Source organism: Hemibagrus wyckioides, linkage group LG17 (genome assembly GCF_019097595.1).
Source record: "Hemibagrus wyckioides isolate EC202008001 linkage group LG17, SWU_Hwy_1.0, whole genome shotgun sequence".
NCBI lineage: Eukaryota > Metazoa > Chordata > Actinopteri > Siluriformes > Bagridae > Hemibagrus > Hemibagrus wyckioides.
This window is the reverse complement of record NC_080726.1, coordinates 7902286-7920972: the sequence shown is the minus strand read 5'-3', so window position 1 is coordinate 7920972 and position 18687 is coordinate 7902286. Positions and strand designations below refer to the sequence as shown.

General features: G+C 37.3%; 1 protein-coding gene across 1 annotated transcript in view; it reads left to right on the top strand.

The window, feature by feature from the left end:
* Positions 1 to 4484: 4484 nt before the first annotated feature.
* The window catches only part of epha4l (eph receptor A4, like), a 47372-nt gene continuing 33169 nt past the window's right edge, over positions 4485 to 18687 (top strand). Inside the window, exons 1-3 of the mRNA XM_058413268.1 lie at positions 4485 to 4795; positions 5864 to 5931; positions 9151 to 9814. Coding sequence (XP_058269251.1) covers positions 4705 to 4795; positions 5864 to 5931; positions 9151 to 9814 — 823 coding nt within the window. The 5' untranslated portion in view covers positions 4485 to 4704. The remainder of the gene's footprint in view (positions 4796 to 5863; positions 5932 to 9150; positions 9815 to 18687) is intronic.

The following is an 18687-nucleotide window of genomic DNA, read 5'->3' as shown; positions in this document are numbered from 1 at the left end:
TGCATGATGCTGCTGTTTGAGTATGTTTAACAAAATCTGGTTATATGTATTTTTAGGTTTATAGGTGTATTTGTGAAATCTTGGCATAAAAGGTTTATGCCAATTTATTATTCAAGCAAGATCATTTTAATAGTTGAAATGTTACTTTTATGGGTTGTTCACAAGGATGTTTTGGGTCCAGCACTTCTGATCACAAAGTGACTTCTTTTTAACTGTATGCACTTACCATTATTCGGTCAGTCCTATGTATGTGAAATGCTGAAAAGAATCACTTTACTTGTACCATGTCGCTGCTGTTTGTCTAATATGTGTGGGGATTTTTTTTGTATTATTTTTGCCTATTTTTAATTCTATTTCTAAAAAAAAAAATGAATGGGGTAAATAAAGTAATAATATATTCTAAACAAAAATTCTGTTCTTTTATCCCATATTTCATATTGCATGATTTTACATCCTTTGAAATACAAGTAGTTTTTATTACCAGTTTTATGTCATTGCCTTGATACGCTTAATGCCTTTATCCGAAAACAATAATAAATGGCCAGCTGCATTTGAAACACAGCAGGTCGTTGCTCCTGGACAGTTGAGAGGAAGAAATACAACCGACTCTTAATTCCCAACAGAGCTAGAGTAATCCACTAGACTCCAAAAGAAGAAAGAAAGGAATGCTGTGTGGAAACCTCTCGAGACTCCGAACAGCACCTGCACTGATGCCTGCAAGCTCTCTGGGCTCTTCAGGCACTTCAGTGAATGGTTTAAAGGAAAAATCAAATATTCAGACTGTCCAGTTATTTTGAAAGCACTCAATCAATACAGACATGTTTGGTGTATGAATCTACTTTTATTTTGGCTTTGCTCAGATCCTATTACAGCTGTGAAAGTTGACATCAATCAAACAGCACTGGTGTAAAGTATGTACAAGTTAGATCTCTTTTGTTGCTATAATTCTAAAATAAATATATTTACTCTGTCTCTTTAGATTCAGTGATAAAAAAAAAAAAGCAAGGTAAAGCGACAGCAAACAGAGAATACTTCCCGCTTCCTGCCTTTATAGCCTGTTGCTAAAAATCTCAATTTGATGGAGTTGGTAGAACATGAGCTTCCTGTGCGGTTTGTGTTGAATTATAATTTTACATGCAGTAGATAATAACGCAGTCTTTTCAATGAACTTGTCTTAAAGACTATTTTTACACTAACTGCAACTAAAACTAATACATGTTGCAGTCATTACAGCCATCTGTGCTTGAATTCCTTATAAGAAACTTATATATGTTCTGTAATGAATCTGTTCAATACCAATCCAGTGCATTAGCCAATTGTGTATTACAGATCACAACAGTTAGCGTCTGAAAAGCTAGATGTTTTTGCATTTAATTAGCTTACACAACATGACAGTCGACCCAATGTTGACAATAGGTTTTATACCCAATACAACAGCTTGTGTAATGTTAGCTAGGTGGCTACTGAATTCTGAGCTACTTCTAGAGGTAATGTTTTAGTTAGCTAGTTAGCTGGATAACTAGCTGTTATTGCATGTACGTAGCTGGCTAGCTTACAGACAGAGTTTATGTATTATAATTGTACTGTATTATCATCTAACTTAAGTGTTACCCTTGCTGACTGAAATACACCTCATTTGACTAAAAATTTAAGACACGGCTTCAGGCTATGTTGTGAATCTGTTTAGAATTTAAATTTTACACAGTCACAGTCTATATTTGCAGTATACTAGGCGTGAACATTTGAACATAGAGCATATCTGAGACCTCCACACACAAACAAACCCACATGCAGTATGACACGACGGATGGAAGACCCTGTTTGGGTGGCAGTGGTCATTCCACTCTGTGGATTCTTCTCAAATTAGACTAAAGAATTTTAATAGACTGGCTAGTGAATGGTGATTAGATAGGCAGAGGAGGTCAAGAAACAATGAGCACACAGTCTGTGTGTGTGTGTGTGTGCGTGAAGTCTCATACTTCCCAGACTACACTGATGTAGTCCGATTAAACTTAGCAGAATCACTTAAAATCACTCACTGACTCACTACACAATCCCACAATCACTGACTCACTGCTGTTATGATCTACTGTTTGCCTGGTGACCAGTATAGTAGTCATGACCTTTATAACCCAGACACATTTAATCACATTATTCACCTTCAAGGTATAATTCAACCAAATTACAATGTACACAGTTTTCTTCTTTATGCTGCGTCTAGTCAATCAGTCATGACTTGCTTGAGCAAATAAAATTAGAACCATATTATCTTCCTAATCACGCAAATACAACTCTGCCCCCAGGGCCATGCCTCCTACCCGAGTCTGATGGTTGTTATGAACACCAAATTATCTGCTGCAGTGAAAAAGTGATTCATATTTTAAGATCAGTCTTGTACTGTTTTTTTGCACTTTTGATCATCAGTGAATTACAAGGTCAGAAACCACATAAATAAATCTGTCTCATATACTGAACAGGTTTTGTGATTACTTCCAGATTGCTCAACTGTTTGGTGCCTATATGGTTATAAACGCAGCATTTAAGTATTAAACATTTTGGATGATCATTTACATTGCGATTAGCAGGAAATTGTGTATAATTTTGACTTTATTAGTCTAGATGAAAAGCAGTGGTGTTAGAATATATGTGCTTGTTTTTTAGTCTAACTTCAAATATATCATTGCTCAGGAAAAAGGGGTAGGCTGCTTAACTGTATTTTGTGCATATAACGTGAATAATGGACATTTTAAGAGATTTTCCGTACACAATCGAGCAGTAATTGCCTCTAAGAGTAAACCTTTGTGCTACTCTACATGCACAACTTGAGGTCAAAGACGTTATGAGGAGATTAAAAATGGAGAGAGACAGAGAGAAAAGGAACAAGATACAGATGAAAAAGAAAAGATAAAGATGAGATGAAATAGAGAAGAAATGGAAAAGGCAACTGCATGTGGGAGGTAGCGTAAGACATCCAGGGTACGTTGGAAAGAAAGACAGAGAAAGAAGGTGGGAGAAAGTGGGATAGATGATTGACAGCTCCTGTTAGCAGGACCATCTGGCTGTGTTGGAGAGACCAGGTGTGAGGTAGAGATCAATAGCAGAAACATTCCTGCCTATGTGGGTCAATAAGACTGTGATTAAACTCTCTGAATGGATGACGCATGCTGCAGCTGAACCCTGACACAAGTACTGAGATTATCACCCCTCACCCAGTGCTGCTCATTACACAGTTTACATTCCCAGCCTGGTTATCTTATTTCATCCTATCTCTCTCTCTCTCTCTCTCTCTCTCTCTCTCACACACACACACACACACACACACACACACACGCACAGGCTGTATATTTGCTTGTGTGTGTGTGTATTGGTCTGCTGTTTCTCTTTGAACCTTTCATACAGAAAATCACTTTATTTCACAAATTTATAGAATGTTACTGCATTATTATTATTATTATTATTATTATTATTATTATTATTATTATTATTATTATTGAAACAGACTAAAATAAAGCACACAAAAGACTCTGACCGCTAGAGGGAGACATTACCTTATTTATGTGCCTCAATGGCTACTGTATATCAGTACGTTAAATTATTATTATTATTATTATTATTAATAATAATAATAATAATAATAATAATAATAATAATCAAATTTTCACTAAAATCCTAGTTCTCCTCTCTCTGTCTTGTTCCTTTCTCCCTGTATCTCTGTTCTTCATCTTTCACTGTCATTCTCTCTGCCTTCTCTCTCCATAGTTTATATTAAATTAATTAAGTTAGAAGGAAGGCTTAGATATATATTGAGTGATTTTCATCTCTGGTAAATGATTTAGTGTGCACGAACTCATAAGCACAACCATACTGCTAATGATGATGTCTGGCTGCTTTTCCCTGTAAATAACATTTGACACAGTAAATGACATGTTACAGTAGTGCGTGTGGGAATGTAACTCAGCTTTTAGGCAGTGAGTGAAAAAGTCAAGCGTTTTATAACTCCTGAATTCATAAATTAATATTCTAACAAAAGTAATAAATGTTAAATCATTTTGTTGAAAATGTTATGTTTATGAGTATTTTATTTTATGTAAAATAATAAAAATAAAAAATTAAAAACTAGACAGTTTTGAATACTAAATAAATAAATAAATTAATTAATTAATTAAAGAAAGTTTTGTTAATGCAAGATAAATACATTTACAAAGTTCCAAGATTCAAGAAGACACAAGATACAATTCAGAAAACTCAAACAAACAAACAAACAAACAAACAATAATATTGTTTTATAATTTTTTCTTCACCAATTTGAAGGTGAGTCTATTTCTAAAAAACAAAAAAACAAAAATGAGGATAATGGCTAAATTAATCAAAGTTAACGATCTCACTTTGACTGACAGCCTACGTCACCGGGCTTAACCACGCCCCCTTCAGCGCACGGAGCGTAGCTGTGTGTCCGCGCGCACTCAGCTCAGTGCAGTGTTTCCACAGGGATAGGAGCGATAACACGGATTCGGATTTTACGCACGCGCACATATATATATATATATATATATATATATCTATAACCTCACACACACACACACACACAGAGATACAGAGAGAGCGTGTCAGAGACACACACAGTCAAAAAAGAAACAAATACACACAGAGAGTGAGACAGAAAGAGACAAACTGGAGCGAAAACAGAAAAGAAGAGTGTTGCACATGGCCGGGATTATTTACACACTCGCTTCACTTTTATTTGGGATTTCCGCCGGTATCAGCAGCCTGCAACGGACTTATCCTCTAAACGAAGGTAAACAAGTCAATCCTACACAGAGAAGTGGTCAGTTCATCTAAATTACACACTAAATTAATGCAGTTAGAAGTTTGCATCCTTAGAGGGTCAAATAATAATAATAATAATAATAATCATAATAATAATAAACACTCATAAGATCTTAAAAGTCTAATAAATTAATTTAGCCTTATATTTATTAGGGTAGAATTTCTGAAATTCTTGCTTTGTAGGAACTGTAATAGTGTGTTGAAGTTAAAAACTATATCCCAAAGCTTCCATCAACCCTGAAATAAACATACACAACCATTAACATTTCATTGTCATAATATTGTAAATAAACATCATTGTCTGTTTATTTTATAATGCCATTTTTGCAGGAATGCTTAACTGGGTAATGCCATATCTGCAGTTGGCACCTCATGATTCGCCCAAAATGGTCTTAATAAAAACGCACTGTTTCAATCTTTTTTTTCCTCTTTTAATAGAAACCATTGGCAGCCTAGATGATATAATTTATAGTCTTTTCTTGTGGAAGAGTTTCCTTTGTAAATGATTTTTTCCTCCTCAGGCAGGTTATGTAGAGAATAGGTTTCTTTTATATTAACGAAATTGTCATTTTATTAATTGACACATCAAAATAGTGGCACGAAAAATAAAGACAGTTGTTTTCTTTTTATTTTGGTGGCAGTGTTACAAGCATGCTTGTTAGTAAATATCCAAGAATTCACTGAGTGAGAGCTGCAGAAAAGTTTGAAAAACATGACAGACATGATCCACCCTAATCCTAATCACAGGATTATTGATTACTGCTTATTATATATGAAACACGTCATACCACATACTTTGTAGGGAAAAACTGGCTTTCAGAAATGTTATTATTGTGTTTTAAATTTGGACCTCGCAGAAATCCCCGCCACCATGGCCTCAGTTTTCCGATACACATGAAACAGATCAGTTCTGGGGTTTTCTTTCTGTACCCTCGGGCTTCTTTCTGTAATGCAGAGTTGTTCAGAACAAATTCACAGGTAGATTTCTTTCTGCATTCTCCTGTATAAAAGTGCTTTTTATTCCTTCATATCTCAGTTACATTGCTGGATTCAAGATCCGTGCAGGGAGAACTGGCATGGGTGGCGAGTCCGACGGAAGGAGGGGTGAGTACTAAAGAACCAGTTCTCTCTCTTCCCCTCTTTTTTTCTTTCTCTCTCTCTCTCGCTCTCTTTGTCTGATGGGAATTCAGATAGCTAGGTTACTGCGACAAGCATCAGGTTTCCTAAATAGTGCAAGGAGACAGAAATGGCCTTTGTTGGGAAACTTTATCCCTCAACTTCCAAAAAGGGGGAGACTTGGCAACACTGAAACTGTGAGCGGTTCCGTGTGTGTCTCTGAAAGAACGGGGCTTCAGATCTAGGAGGTCACTGGGTTCTGTCTGATAGAGTATGCTCCCTCAGTGTTGCTGCTTTCATGCCCACTATTCATGCATACCTTCCTCCTGAGCCTTCAGAATCGATGGTGACAGAAATGGTTGGCGTCTATGCCAAATATTCTCTTGAGAAATAGCCTTTCTCTAAGCAAGGGAGATCAGACTCAAGGTTAAAATAAACCACAATAAGTTAACCTCTATTGCCATTAATACCAGCTAGCCACGGACATGTGATCCAGTTCTTATGGAAATGCTTCGTTGGCTGTGCTCTGTGATCACCTGTGTGACTGACAGCTCTTTGGCAGCGATGGTGGGAGGGCATTCAGTTCTAAATACGGCCAATTAGCTTCTTTCTCCTCCTGGACTGCTATCTGTGGACAGGGGCACTTATCAGTAACTCGCTCCATTGGCCCTCAGTGCACACAGGACAGGAGAGAGCTCCACACATTGAATTACTCTCTCACAAGAGACCAGATTGGTTTCACGACTATTGTCTCTTCATTGCTCAATTTGCAATGTGATTTTGTGAATAATTGGTGGAGATTATTTATCGTAGTACAGTTTCAGACTGGACACATGAGTGCAGGTAGTTTCAGGAGCTTTATCTGTAGAAAGTGTAAAGCAGTGACCTTCACAGTGCTCAGAAATGCCAAATAATCTACTAAGAACAAACCAGTGAAATAACCAAACAAGCAATTAATCAATTCACCAGCCAATAAGAAAAATAACCAGTCAACCAAGCAAGGAACAAAATAACTAATCGACCAACCCACTAACAAAATACTCATTCAACAAGCCAACAAAAAATATAACCAGATGACTACCTATCCAACAAATAAATAAACCATTTGACAATCCAACAAACAACTACTCAAAAAATAAGAAGCAAAACAACCAACCAACCAAGCAACAAAGTAATCACTCAACCAACCAGCAAATAAAATAACCAACCTGCCATCTGTCCAACAAATAAAAGAACCATTTGACTAACAAACAAATAAATTAATTTCTCAATCAACTGTGAAACAAAGTTACCAACCAACCAACAAAATAATCAGTGACCGAAGCAACAAATAAAATAACTAGTCTGCCACACATCCAACAGATAAGAGAACCATTTGACGAACCAACAAACTACCAACCAAGAAAGAAAAAAACAAATCAGTCAACCAACAAAATATCCATTTAACCAAACAATCATCCACCTAATTAAGTAACAAAACCATCTATAAAATATTCCCCAAAATGGATCATCTCAACCAACAAAACAAATCAGTCACCCAGCCAACCAAAGTAATAACCTACAGCCCCATAAACAAATGCGTGTGTACACAACAAACATGTAATTATTACATTAAGGCTAAACTAGGTAAATCTCACCTGGAGAATTAGAGGCCTGCACGATTAAAGCTATAATTAGGCTTGTGATTGTTTTCAGAGATATCATGATTGTAAATAGAATTTGTTGGTAACAGTGATTATGGTAATGCATATGAGCTCAGTGTGGAAAAGCCTGATTGATCAGACTGCATGAACACCTGCGACCTGCCAGAATGCTCACAGCATGCTGGCTTCACTTCCAGAGCTGAATGAAACAAGCCTGGCTTTATGATGAAGCAGTAACATATCAATGCACGTAGCTCATATTTCCTCTTTTTAAAAACTGCCTTGTGTTGAGGAGGTCGGGTGAGGCGCTTGAATTGTTTGGAAACCTTGTGCTGAATTACAGATTTGAGTATATCTGTCTGTATATTTTTGTCTATGACTGTGATGATCTGAAGGATTTTTATTATGAATTGAAATAAATGACCCATTTTTTAAAAAAACCTGTATCTCCCAATAGGCCATAGTGTTACTCTGAGGCCTTTTTCACTTACGAGTGTGCAAAAGAGTTATGAAGTGCCGTAGAAAGCCTCGTATAAGAGCTCATCATAATTCTAGATAAACACTGCATGGCTGAAAGTTATATAATTTCCATCACTGATCATTTGTACTTTCGAAAAGCTCAAGCATTATTTTGTAAATATTTTGTATTTAACGTTGAGGCCGATAATTTATTGAAAGATTAAGCATAATAGCTTAATGGATTAACTTTCCATCACCTACTTCCTGTTATACCGTTATATTATGATTGTGTCACCTTCTTCTGTTGATTACAGGATCTCTATAATGAGTCTAAAACATGAAAATACATTTGTAAGACTTTTCTATCTATCCAAATTGCCCCGAAATCTAGTGCTCAGTGATTTCCTACAATACACAGATCCAAAGCCAAATCACTACCGCATTAAAACAATGTAAAAAAAAAAAAGTACTGACTTTTTTGGTCTTACAGACTGTAAATAAAACATAAGTATTTTTTTTTAAGCTCATACAGACTAGGGCTCGATAGCAGCTGTGCCCTGACTTGTTTGCGTGTACAAATCCTTGCTTTGGTGGAGATTATTTATGATTATACCTATCCCTTAATGATAGGATTTTCTGTACACTTTTCTGAACTTACCATGCCAAATCTCTCATGGTGATGAAAAATATATGTCAACTACTACAATGTTTTTGGACTAATTCTAGTAGACAGTTATAAAAAGCTGAGGGACTGGTGGTTGAAACACAAAAAGTTGTGGCTACGAAACTGTCGCGTCTACACACAAAGAAATAATCGTTTGGAAAACCATAATATTAGCCATGAAAGACATAAAGGTATGTGTGACTAATGATGAGCAAACGTTATGAAATATAGGTTGGATGTCAAGTAGCAGGCTTGACCACATATTTCCAATTCATACAAAATGCAATTTGTAATTACGTAAGTAAATTAAATTACTTAATTAGCTCTAAAAAAATTGCTGTTGTTTTATTTCTTGGTTTTTATTTTATGGTGTGCCACATTATTACAGTTCTCTCACTGTTAATGTCACTTTCTCTCTAATATTCTCCGTGTGATCCACAGTGGGAGGAGGTGAGCATCATGGATGAGAAGAATGTCCCAATCCGGACGTACCAGGTTTGTAACGTGTTGGAGTCGAGTCAGAACAACTGGTTACGCACGCACTGGATCGAGCGTGGCCCAGCGCAGCGCGTCTATATAGAGATCAAGTTCACTTTACGCGACTGCAACAGCTTACCCGGCGTCACGGGCGCTTGCAAGGAGACCTTCAACCTCTACTACCTAGAGTCGGACTCGGGTGGAGAACACGGTGTACCCGAGCGCCGCTTCGCGAAGATCGACACGGTGGCTGCCGATGAGAGTTTCACACAGGTGGACGTGGGGGACCGTGTCATGAAGCTCAACACTGAAGTGCGCACCGTGGGCGCGCTCAGCCGCAGGGGCTTCTACCTGGCCTTCCAGGATGTTGGTGCATGCGTGGCTCTTGTCTCCGTACGAGTGTTCTATAAGAGATGTCCGCTGGTCGTCAGGAACCTGGCGAGTTTCCCTGATACGGTAGCAGGTGCAGATGCTTCGGCGCTGGTGGAGGTGCGTGGTGCCTGTGTAGAACACTCAGAGGAGCGCCAAGAGCCCAAAATGTACTGTGGCGCCGACGGGGAATGGCTTGTGCCTATCGGGACATGTCTCTGTCAGCCTGGTTATGAGGAGCGCAGTGGAAAGTGCCAAGGTAAGACGATTCGATGTTCTGGTTCTAGATTTTCAACGCTGCCCTTTCACTAGATGTTCATCCTTCTTCCTATTTCTAGATAATCATCCATCTTCTGTCTAAAGACTTCCAGCCTTTTTCTGACTCCACATATTCCACCCATTCTGTTCTCTATGTATTTGTCATGTCTCTAGATTTCCTTCCTTGCTCTCATCCCAGATATTCCTTTCCTCTATCCTTCCCTTTTTTTTCTAGATTTTCATCCTGTCTATTGATTTTGATCTCTACTTTTTATATTCATTTTTTATATTTCCTTTATATATCCATTTTGTTCTTGATATTACTTGACAATATTCTAGACGTCAAAATTATAATTCCTCTCCTGTTTCCAGAATCGCTCTCTCTCTCTCGCTCTCTCTCTCGCTCTCTCTGTTTCTCACTACTGTGTTCTTTATTTATCTAAATAGTAATCCCTTTTCTGTCTTTAGATATTGTTTCCTATTTTCTCTCTTCCGATTCGTCCTTTTCCTGTCTCTAGATATCATCTCTCTCTTTTCTTTGAGACACATTCATCCCTTTTCTGTCTTGACTCTAGATATTCAGCACTCTCCTGTCTCTGTCTATCAAGCCTCATTTTTCCTTTAGATTCTTCTTCTCCCTTCAGATGTTCATCCTTTTTCCTGTCTCTGTATGTTCAGCGGACCCTCGTTTTTTATTTTTTTCACTCTCCATCGTTTCCGTCCATTTATCCTTGCAAACATCCACCTCTTGATCTATCTATCCATCTATCCTTTTTTATTTCCTTAACGCACCCATCTGTTCAGCTCATATCACTGAGGCAGCACAGTTTGCTGATGAATCTCTCGTCGTGGAGATGCCAGTATCGGCCTGCACTAAATGCGTCATTAAAAGCTGCAGTTATTTTATTTCATTTAGCTGTCAGGTTGGGTTTGTATTGATCTGAAGTATTTGTGGTCGCTTATTAACTGAACACTTTGAGCGTGTGCTGCGTCCTGCAGTGTATCACACCATCACACAATCCCAGCTGGGATTCAGCAGTGGAGAAGTGTGTGCTAGCGTGCGTTGAAGTGGGACTAAGAACGAGTAAAGCTTGTTTAGTAGTTGTTTGGGTTCTCATAGCTTTTGTGGTGATTAGTTATCTGTGGCATCATCTGCAGTCAGCTCATTGAGAGAGCGCTCGCCGAGATGTGCTGACAAGAAGCACTGAACAGAGGCGCACTGAAACGTGAAAAGGGAGAGAGAATGTAGAGAGCAGTGAGACATGATTCAAGAGACAAGGAACGATCAGCTTGAGTGGTCTTTATTTTTTTATTTTTTTTAGTTCTGCTGTAAAATTTTCACTCACAGTCTGACGATTCCTGAAGGCCCACAGCTAGGTTTATGAAAAAAGGGAGTTAAAAAAAAAATCTGATGTAGTTCTGTTACAAAATATAATATAAAATCATTTAATAAAATATACAATATAAAATATAAAAATAAAAATATGATAAGTCTATCAATGCTGCTATAATTTTGTATAAATAAATAAATAACACTGGGGAATGAAGATTATTTTCCCACAACAGCATATCTCACAGTGTTTTATTCCTCTCATACCCCAGCATTTGCAATTACTTATTTTTTGACAAACGACATAATACTTTCATTTGGAACATCAGCGAAGCAAGTTAGTTCCTGTTATCACGTTTGTTGGTAAGACAAAAAAAAATGCAGGTTGTCTTGTTACAGGAAAATCTCTGTTTCAGAAAACGTAAAGGAACAGGAAATGCTTATAAAAAAATAATTAAAGGAAAACTGGAACACAAAGTCAGCAATTCCATATATATATATATATATATATATATATATATATATATATATATACATATTTTACTCCATTTATGTGGAGCCTTGACCATACAAGTCCTTGTTTAAGTCTGAAACATGATAATATACCAAAATGAACACATTACTATAACAGGAGCTGATTCTATAAAAAATAATCTATACTTTCCGACTGATCAGATTCAAGAACTCTGTGGTATCCTATAACATACAATACTATGCTGTAATCTGATATAGTACAAAGAACACTATAAACTTCTCTGACCTCTTATATTAAAATATGACTGTATTACATGATTATATTATTTAAAAACAGGAGCTTAAATCTGTATTACTTTTAACGTAATATAACGTGACAAATCATTCAATCACAGCTAGAGAATATTTTCTTTAATAAACATTATGAAGTTTTCATGATGCACTGAGGATTTGTGGAATGCCCAGTGAAGCATAATGGTAATATCATTCCTACTTCAGCATACGCATGTGAGTTGTGGATATTTGAAAAGTATTCGGAAAAAAAATATTTTTCTACTATCGGTTTTGGCTGTAAATTCTTTCCAAACATTAACTTCACAATTACATTTGTTTTAGAAGAAAAATTACGAAAGGATCAAAACGTCTTTAGGATCGTAAAAAAAAACCTTAAAATTATTTGTAGAAACTTGCCATGTAAGTACTGATACAGTATAATAAACTAGATTTTATGTCTACAAAAGAGATGGCTTGCATTAATAAGCCTTTGAAAAGTAGATACTTAGACTCATATTGCTCATATTGAAACACACACACACACACACACTTTCTCCGGGCTCCAGGGTTTCCATGGCTGTTATTAGGGTTACGGTAGCAACCCGTAACATTTGATCTTACGGGTCAAAGGCTAAAGGTTGCATTCCCCCTCAGCTCTCAAGTGTAGCTGTCCTGACCTGTTTGATGTTCTTTGGTGTGTTTGTGCATGTTGGTATGCGTGTGTTTGAAGAGTGTATGTCCATCATAATGACCAATACGGCCATTTCAGTCATCTCAGGAGAGTTGTAATTTCACAAATGGAGGTTGTGGTTTAAACCTACCGTGCCAAACCTAAACTTGGATTCGGACCATGCCAGTCCTCTAATCCTTTGCTGGATTGAAGATATGTGGTGTGTGTGAGGGGGGTGACGGGTGCGGGGGGGGGGTCTCGGCTCTGAGCCAGTTTGGAGGCTCAGGTTTGGGGCGATGTTGGTGTTTGCTGGGAGATGGAGAGGGGGTTTGGTTGTGTGAAAGGGGTAGAGTGTAAGGTTGAAGGTCACCAGCTCCTCCATCCATCTCCAGCTTCTTAGCTGACAGCGCAAGAGGAGAAATTTATTAAGACATCAAAACTCTGACAGCTGGGGTTTGACATGACACCATAGAGACTCTCTCATGGGAAAGATAAAGATAGCGAGAGGGGAGGGACTGGAATATTTCAGTTTTAGGTTGCATAGTGCTGGACTTGATCAACTTTTTAAAAATGCTTTACACCTTTGTTACTCCCTTCATCTCGAAGGTCCTACAGTTAGTTTGGTGCAGGATACCTGTGAGTTTCCTATTCATCTCAAATCCATAGCCCTACTTCTGTCAGTCTGTGATTATGACCTTAGTTTCTTAAATATAGTACTGTATATAATAATAACTATGGATGCCAGTTGTAATTGTTCTATTTTTTCTAATTTTGATTGCAAATCACAATTAATGCATTTACACAGTTGTATGAATTACTGGTTAGGCCGACTGCTGGCACAATGACTCAGCAGGAAGCTTTGAGCTTGCCACTTCACAGCTCCAGGTACGCTTCTGAGCTTGGGTTACTGTCCATGTAGAGTTGTGTATGTTCTGCCTGTTTCTCAGTGGGTTTCCCTCAGGGTGTCATTTTTCCTCCCATGCCATCCATGGCCAAACTTACCCTAAGGTGTAAATGACTGGTGCCCCACCTGAGGTGTATTTCCACTTCACATCTGACGATTTCACAGTGACGCTGATGAGGATAAAGCATTTACTGAAGACGTGTGAATCAATGTTTACACTATTAAAGCTCTCAGTCACAACATGAGCTCATGAACACACTATCATAACATGAGCTCATTAATATAGCATTAATTCACTTCACGAGTTGGAGAGGAATGAGGGAGTGGAAATAATTTTCCACAGGTTGCTGCTACAAAGTTTTAAAACGTCGCATAATATGGTAAGGAACAAGCACAAATAAGTAAAGTGTGCTTAATCTAAATAATAATCTGGAGCAGTCACTGCCAAAAGAATTTCCTTCAGGATCAATAACGTTCTTTCTTTTCTTATCTAATCTCATCTTATGAAACACTTGCAAACTCCATTGTTAGCTAGGAGAATGTAGATGCTCTTTAAAATACTTTATTTTTTGTCACGATTTTCAAAATGATTTCCATCATCATTATTGGCTATATAATGCAGCCAGGTGAAATTAAATTAAAACTAATGCCACATGTAATGGCTTGTGATTTGTTGAGCAAATAAATAAATAAATAAATAAATAAATATTGTACCACAGCTGCACAATAAATATCATGGAATGGGCTACTCCTTCATTATACACCACTTTTCACCTATTTAGCTCCTCTTTTCCTTTATCCTGCAGATAACCTGGTTGTGTGTGTATGTAGGATGGAGGAGGGGGGAGTGTGTGGAAGTGTGAATTTGTGTGTGTGTGTGTGTGTGTGGTTGGTAAAAGCTAGCAACTGAAGTCTGTTCTAATTGCTAACTTGTGCACCACCCACAGGCCCACATTCAGGCTTAAGGGACTTTTTATTTTTGACAGGAGGGTTTTCCTGGAAGCTTTATTACCATCAGTCAAAAGATTTTTGTTCAGCCTTAAAGCCTGGGCCTGATGTTTCTTGCCTGAGTGATTTAGAAACACAGCAGATCAACACACACACACACACACACACACGTTTTGTAATTTTTCAGGCAATGTATAAGCACATAATGTTTATTTACAACTTTCCAGCTGTTAGATCGGAAAAATAGTCTTGATACTGTAGCTTCACTGCAGCTGCATTGTTAGGGATTAGTTCTCTGATGACAGATACAGTCTCTCTGACTATCTCTGGGTATCAGCGGCCAATCAGAACCAGCCAGAGACCAGAAACAATAAGACTTCCTGCACCTCCAGTTAAATAATAACAGCCTGGTCGGTCTGAAAATGAAGTGAACGTGGTTAGATTATGATTATTTACTTATTTATTTAAATCATATTTAATATATTTTGTGTAAAGTGTAAGCACTCACCAGAACTTAAACAAAAGCAATCCTGAATATCACCAAAACAAAACAAAAAAATGAATGAATATGGAAAATGTCTAAGCCAAATGTTTTTACGCCTTGTAAAAAACAATGCAGTGTTTTTTAATATGTACTGTATGTATATAAAATAGATAGATAGATTTTTTTATAAAAAATACATACAGTACATATTAAAAAACATTGCATTGTTTTTTATATATTTTTATTTTTTTTTATATATATATATATATATATATATATATATAAAATAGATAGATAGATAGATAGATAGATAGATAGATAGATAGATAAGTGTGATTATTTACAGACATCTGAGGGCTGCGAGTTAATGCAGTGTTTTATTTATATATATATATATATATATATATATATATATATATATATATATATATATATATAAACTATTCATTTATTCTAAATAAATAAATACATATTATTGATAAATATTTAAGTTCTAAATATTTATCAATAATGTTTATTTATTTATTTATTTATTTATTTATTTATAATAATAATAATAATTAACAATTAATAATTATATATTTGTGATTCTTTTTTATTTATACAATTAATTTTTTCCCATTGCATTTCCTTAATTAAATGTGTAAACACCACAAATAAAATAAATATAGTTAATAAAAAGTCTTAAAATGACTAAAAGCTACAATCCTGCCTCATTTAGTTTCACAGCTCTCAAAAAAAAAAAAAAGTAAAATAAATAAATAAAACCCATAAATACAAGAACAAAATTTTTAGTACGAATTAAGGCTACAGGCTTCATTTGTGTCATTTGTGTGTGTGTGTGTGTTATTGAGACACCATTAACCAAGTGCTGAGTGTCCTGGAGCTCAAAAGCACTCTGCTTTCGATCATCTCTCACCGGCAGCTGTCATTACTGGTGGATCTCAGCCTAAACGTTGACGTGATGCTGCGCTAACCCTCGGCTAACGTTTCTGTGCAGAGAAATCATTTCTTCACTGTCAGCACTCATTAACAGTCTATGGAGGGTTATAACAGCAGACACATTTGAAAGCTCGACATACAGAAAGCATACGGCTCAGCTGCCCCCTCCTCATCCCTCTCTCACTCTTCTTTTCTGTGTGTGTGTGTGTGTGTGCGTGTGTGAAGTGGGAGACGATGGACGGCTGAAAAGCGGGAGACTGAGTGGATTAGCATGTCAAAAGCTCCTGAATTAATAGCCTCTTTCTCTCTCTCCTGCTTTGGTCTTTCTTTGCCTCTCTCCATCTTTATTTCATACAGAGAGGAAAAAGAGAGTGGGAACGTCATAGGCAGACAGAGGGGGAGAGATAAATAAAACAGAAATGGGGAGAGAAAATAAAAGGACGAGACAAAAAAGAGACAGGTGGATGGAGTGAAGCTGTAAGAGAAATAACACACTTGTCTGCTTGGGGGGGAAAAAATCTATCTATATATATATATATATATATATATATACGTCATGTTGTTGTATAAGTCGCACTAGGTATTTTAGGTTACATAAGGGTTGTACTGGCATCTAATACAGCGCTGTACTGAATACTTGGTGTAGTCTGATTACTGAATTGTATCAGGGCCTGGATAATATCTGCATGTAAAAACATCTTTCTTTATCTAATCATTACGTTATGATACTCTTAATGTGCTTAATGCTACTTCCTCAGTAAAGTCTTCACTTTCCCCGTATTTGACTCAACTCATGAGTCATTTGCTGGAAATACAGTAGGTGTATGCCCCATGAGATGCTTTTTAGGGGAAAAGAGCAGAGGTGAGCAATATGGGTTCTTCAGAGAACCGAGCTCCTTTCAGGATCACTTTCGATACTAATTTATCGGAACCAATACTGTAAATCCTACAGTATCTTTCAAACATTATAGATCTAAAAATACATGTAAACCTCACAAATCGCATCTTTGATGTGATTTGTTGATGAATTTTGTGTATGTTTAAAAGTAAGTTTCCCCCCTAGGATCTCTGAAAGAATCTTTAAGCCATATTCATTCATCCATCCATCTATTGTCTGTACCCGCTTTATTTGTAATTAGGGTCACGGGGGTCTGCTGGAGCCTATCCCAGCGCACATAGGGAGAAAGGCAGGGGTACACCCTTGCCTCTTGTAGAATTCTTTGAGTGCAATCATAAAATTACGCCCTATAAAATTTCCGCATTTGTGACGGTCGAATAATGCGTACTGCAGCCTTACGTCACGTTTGGCTCTAGAGTCTTACATGCTTTTCTGCAGAAACGTCCTGTCTCCTCGTTCTGCCATTCCTCTGAGCAAAATGAAAGAACTTCTCTGTCACTGATGATGGTTGACTTGACTGTTTCCAGTCGTGCACCGAAGTATGTCGGGTTAGTCACGAGAGTACTGAAAAGCATTCACCAGCAAACTAAAGATAAAGATAATTGTAGTGATAGTGGTAGCTCTCAGACACCAGTAGCAAAATCCTGGAATATGACGCTTAGCAAGAAAAAGAGCCTTAATTTAAATGATCTTATTGTTTCAGTTCAGTGTTTAACTCAAGAGGGAGAAAACAGCTTACGGTCTGAAAAATACGTAATACATTTGTCACAACAGTGGTCTAGTCGGAGCGCAAGAACAAATGAGAGAAGGAGAAGGGAAGACGGGGGGGGGGTTCGAAAGTCTTCCTCGACTTTTCACCAACTCGCATGTCGCCTTTGATCTGACAGACAGCATTAATGTGTGCATTACATCGCTTTCTCCTTCTCTGTTGCTGAACAATAGGCTCTGATGATTCTTTATCTCTTAGATGTCTATCTTAAAAGTTTTTAAACTGAGGACGTAGGTGGTCTTTTATCCCCCCCCCCCCATCCGTAATGCATCGAGGGATCAGTGAACTACAAAAGAGTGGAATTCTCAACATGTCTGTTCTCTGTGTCTTACACACTGACAAAACACAGCTGGATTTGGTATTTGACTCGACATGTGCTGGCCTTAAACCCTTTCATATCATGATAATTGCCTTGCTGTTTAAGAGGGTTTTGGGTGATAATTTGCAATGGTTATTGGCAGGATTTCATTCGGAGGATTTCACGCAATGTTTTAGTGCAGTGTTTTGCTCATTTCCAATAAAATCGCAGCATTTTACAAACACTTCGTTTTTTTCTCCTTGACGTTAGAGAATAAATCTCTGACACGACGACTATAGTTAAAACGTTTTTGACGGTATTTTAGTGCAGATTTAGTGCCGTGTCACAGGATTGACGCCGCATGCCACTCCTACAACAAACCAACAAGACAAAAAACCAGCAGGAAAAGCAGCACAGCTGGACGAAGAATGAGACATGAACTGTTTTTAGTGCTAAAGAACAACATGACGTCTGTGTTTGAGGGGAAACAACGGCTCATTAAAAGTCTTTTTTTTTTTGTGATCAGACCCATGGATTAAGACTTTGCTTGCTGTGTAGGTCTCCTATCTCAGACAGAAAAATACTAAGAAACCGGACACAGAGTGGCTTGTAAATTCTGTATTTTCTATTTCTGTCTCTGGCATCAGTCAATATCATAATCCAGGAAGCCAACCAAAGTGCATGCAGTCTTTGATAGATAAATATTTTCTTCTTATTGCTTGCACATGACGTCGAGAGTAGCGGTCGACACCCATTTTATAGGCGTTGAATGATTCACTCTTTAATATTCTATGAAACATGGTTATATGTGAAAGACACAAATGTACTAACAGAGAGTAGCTGATGCAAAGCGAATATAGTTCACATGTCATATAGATATGAGG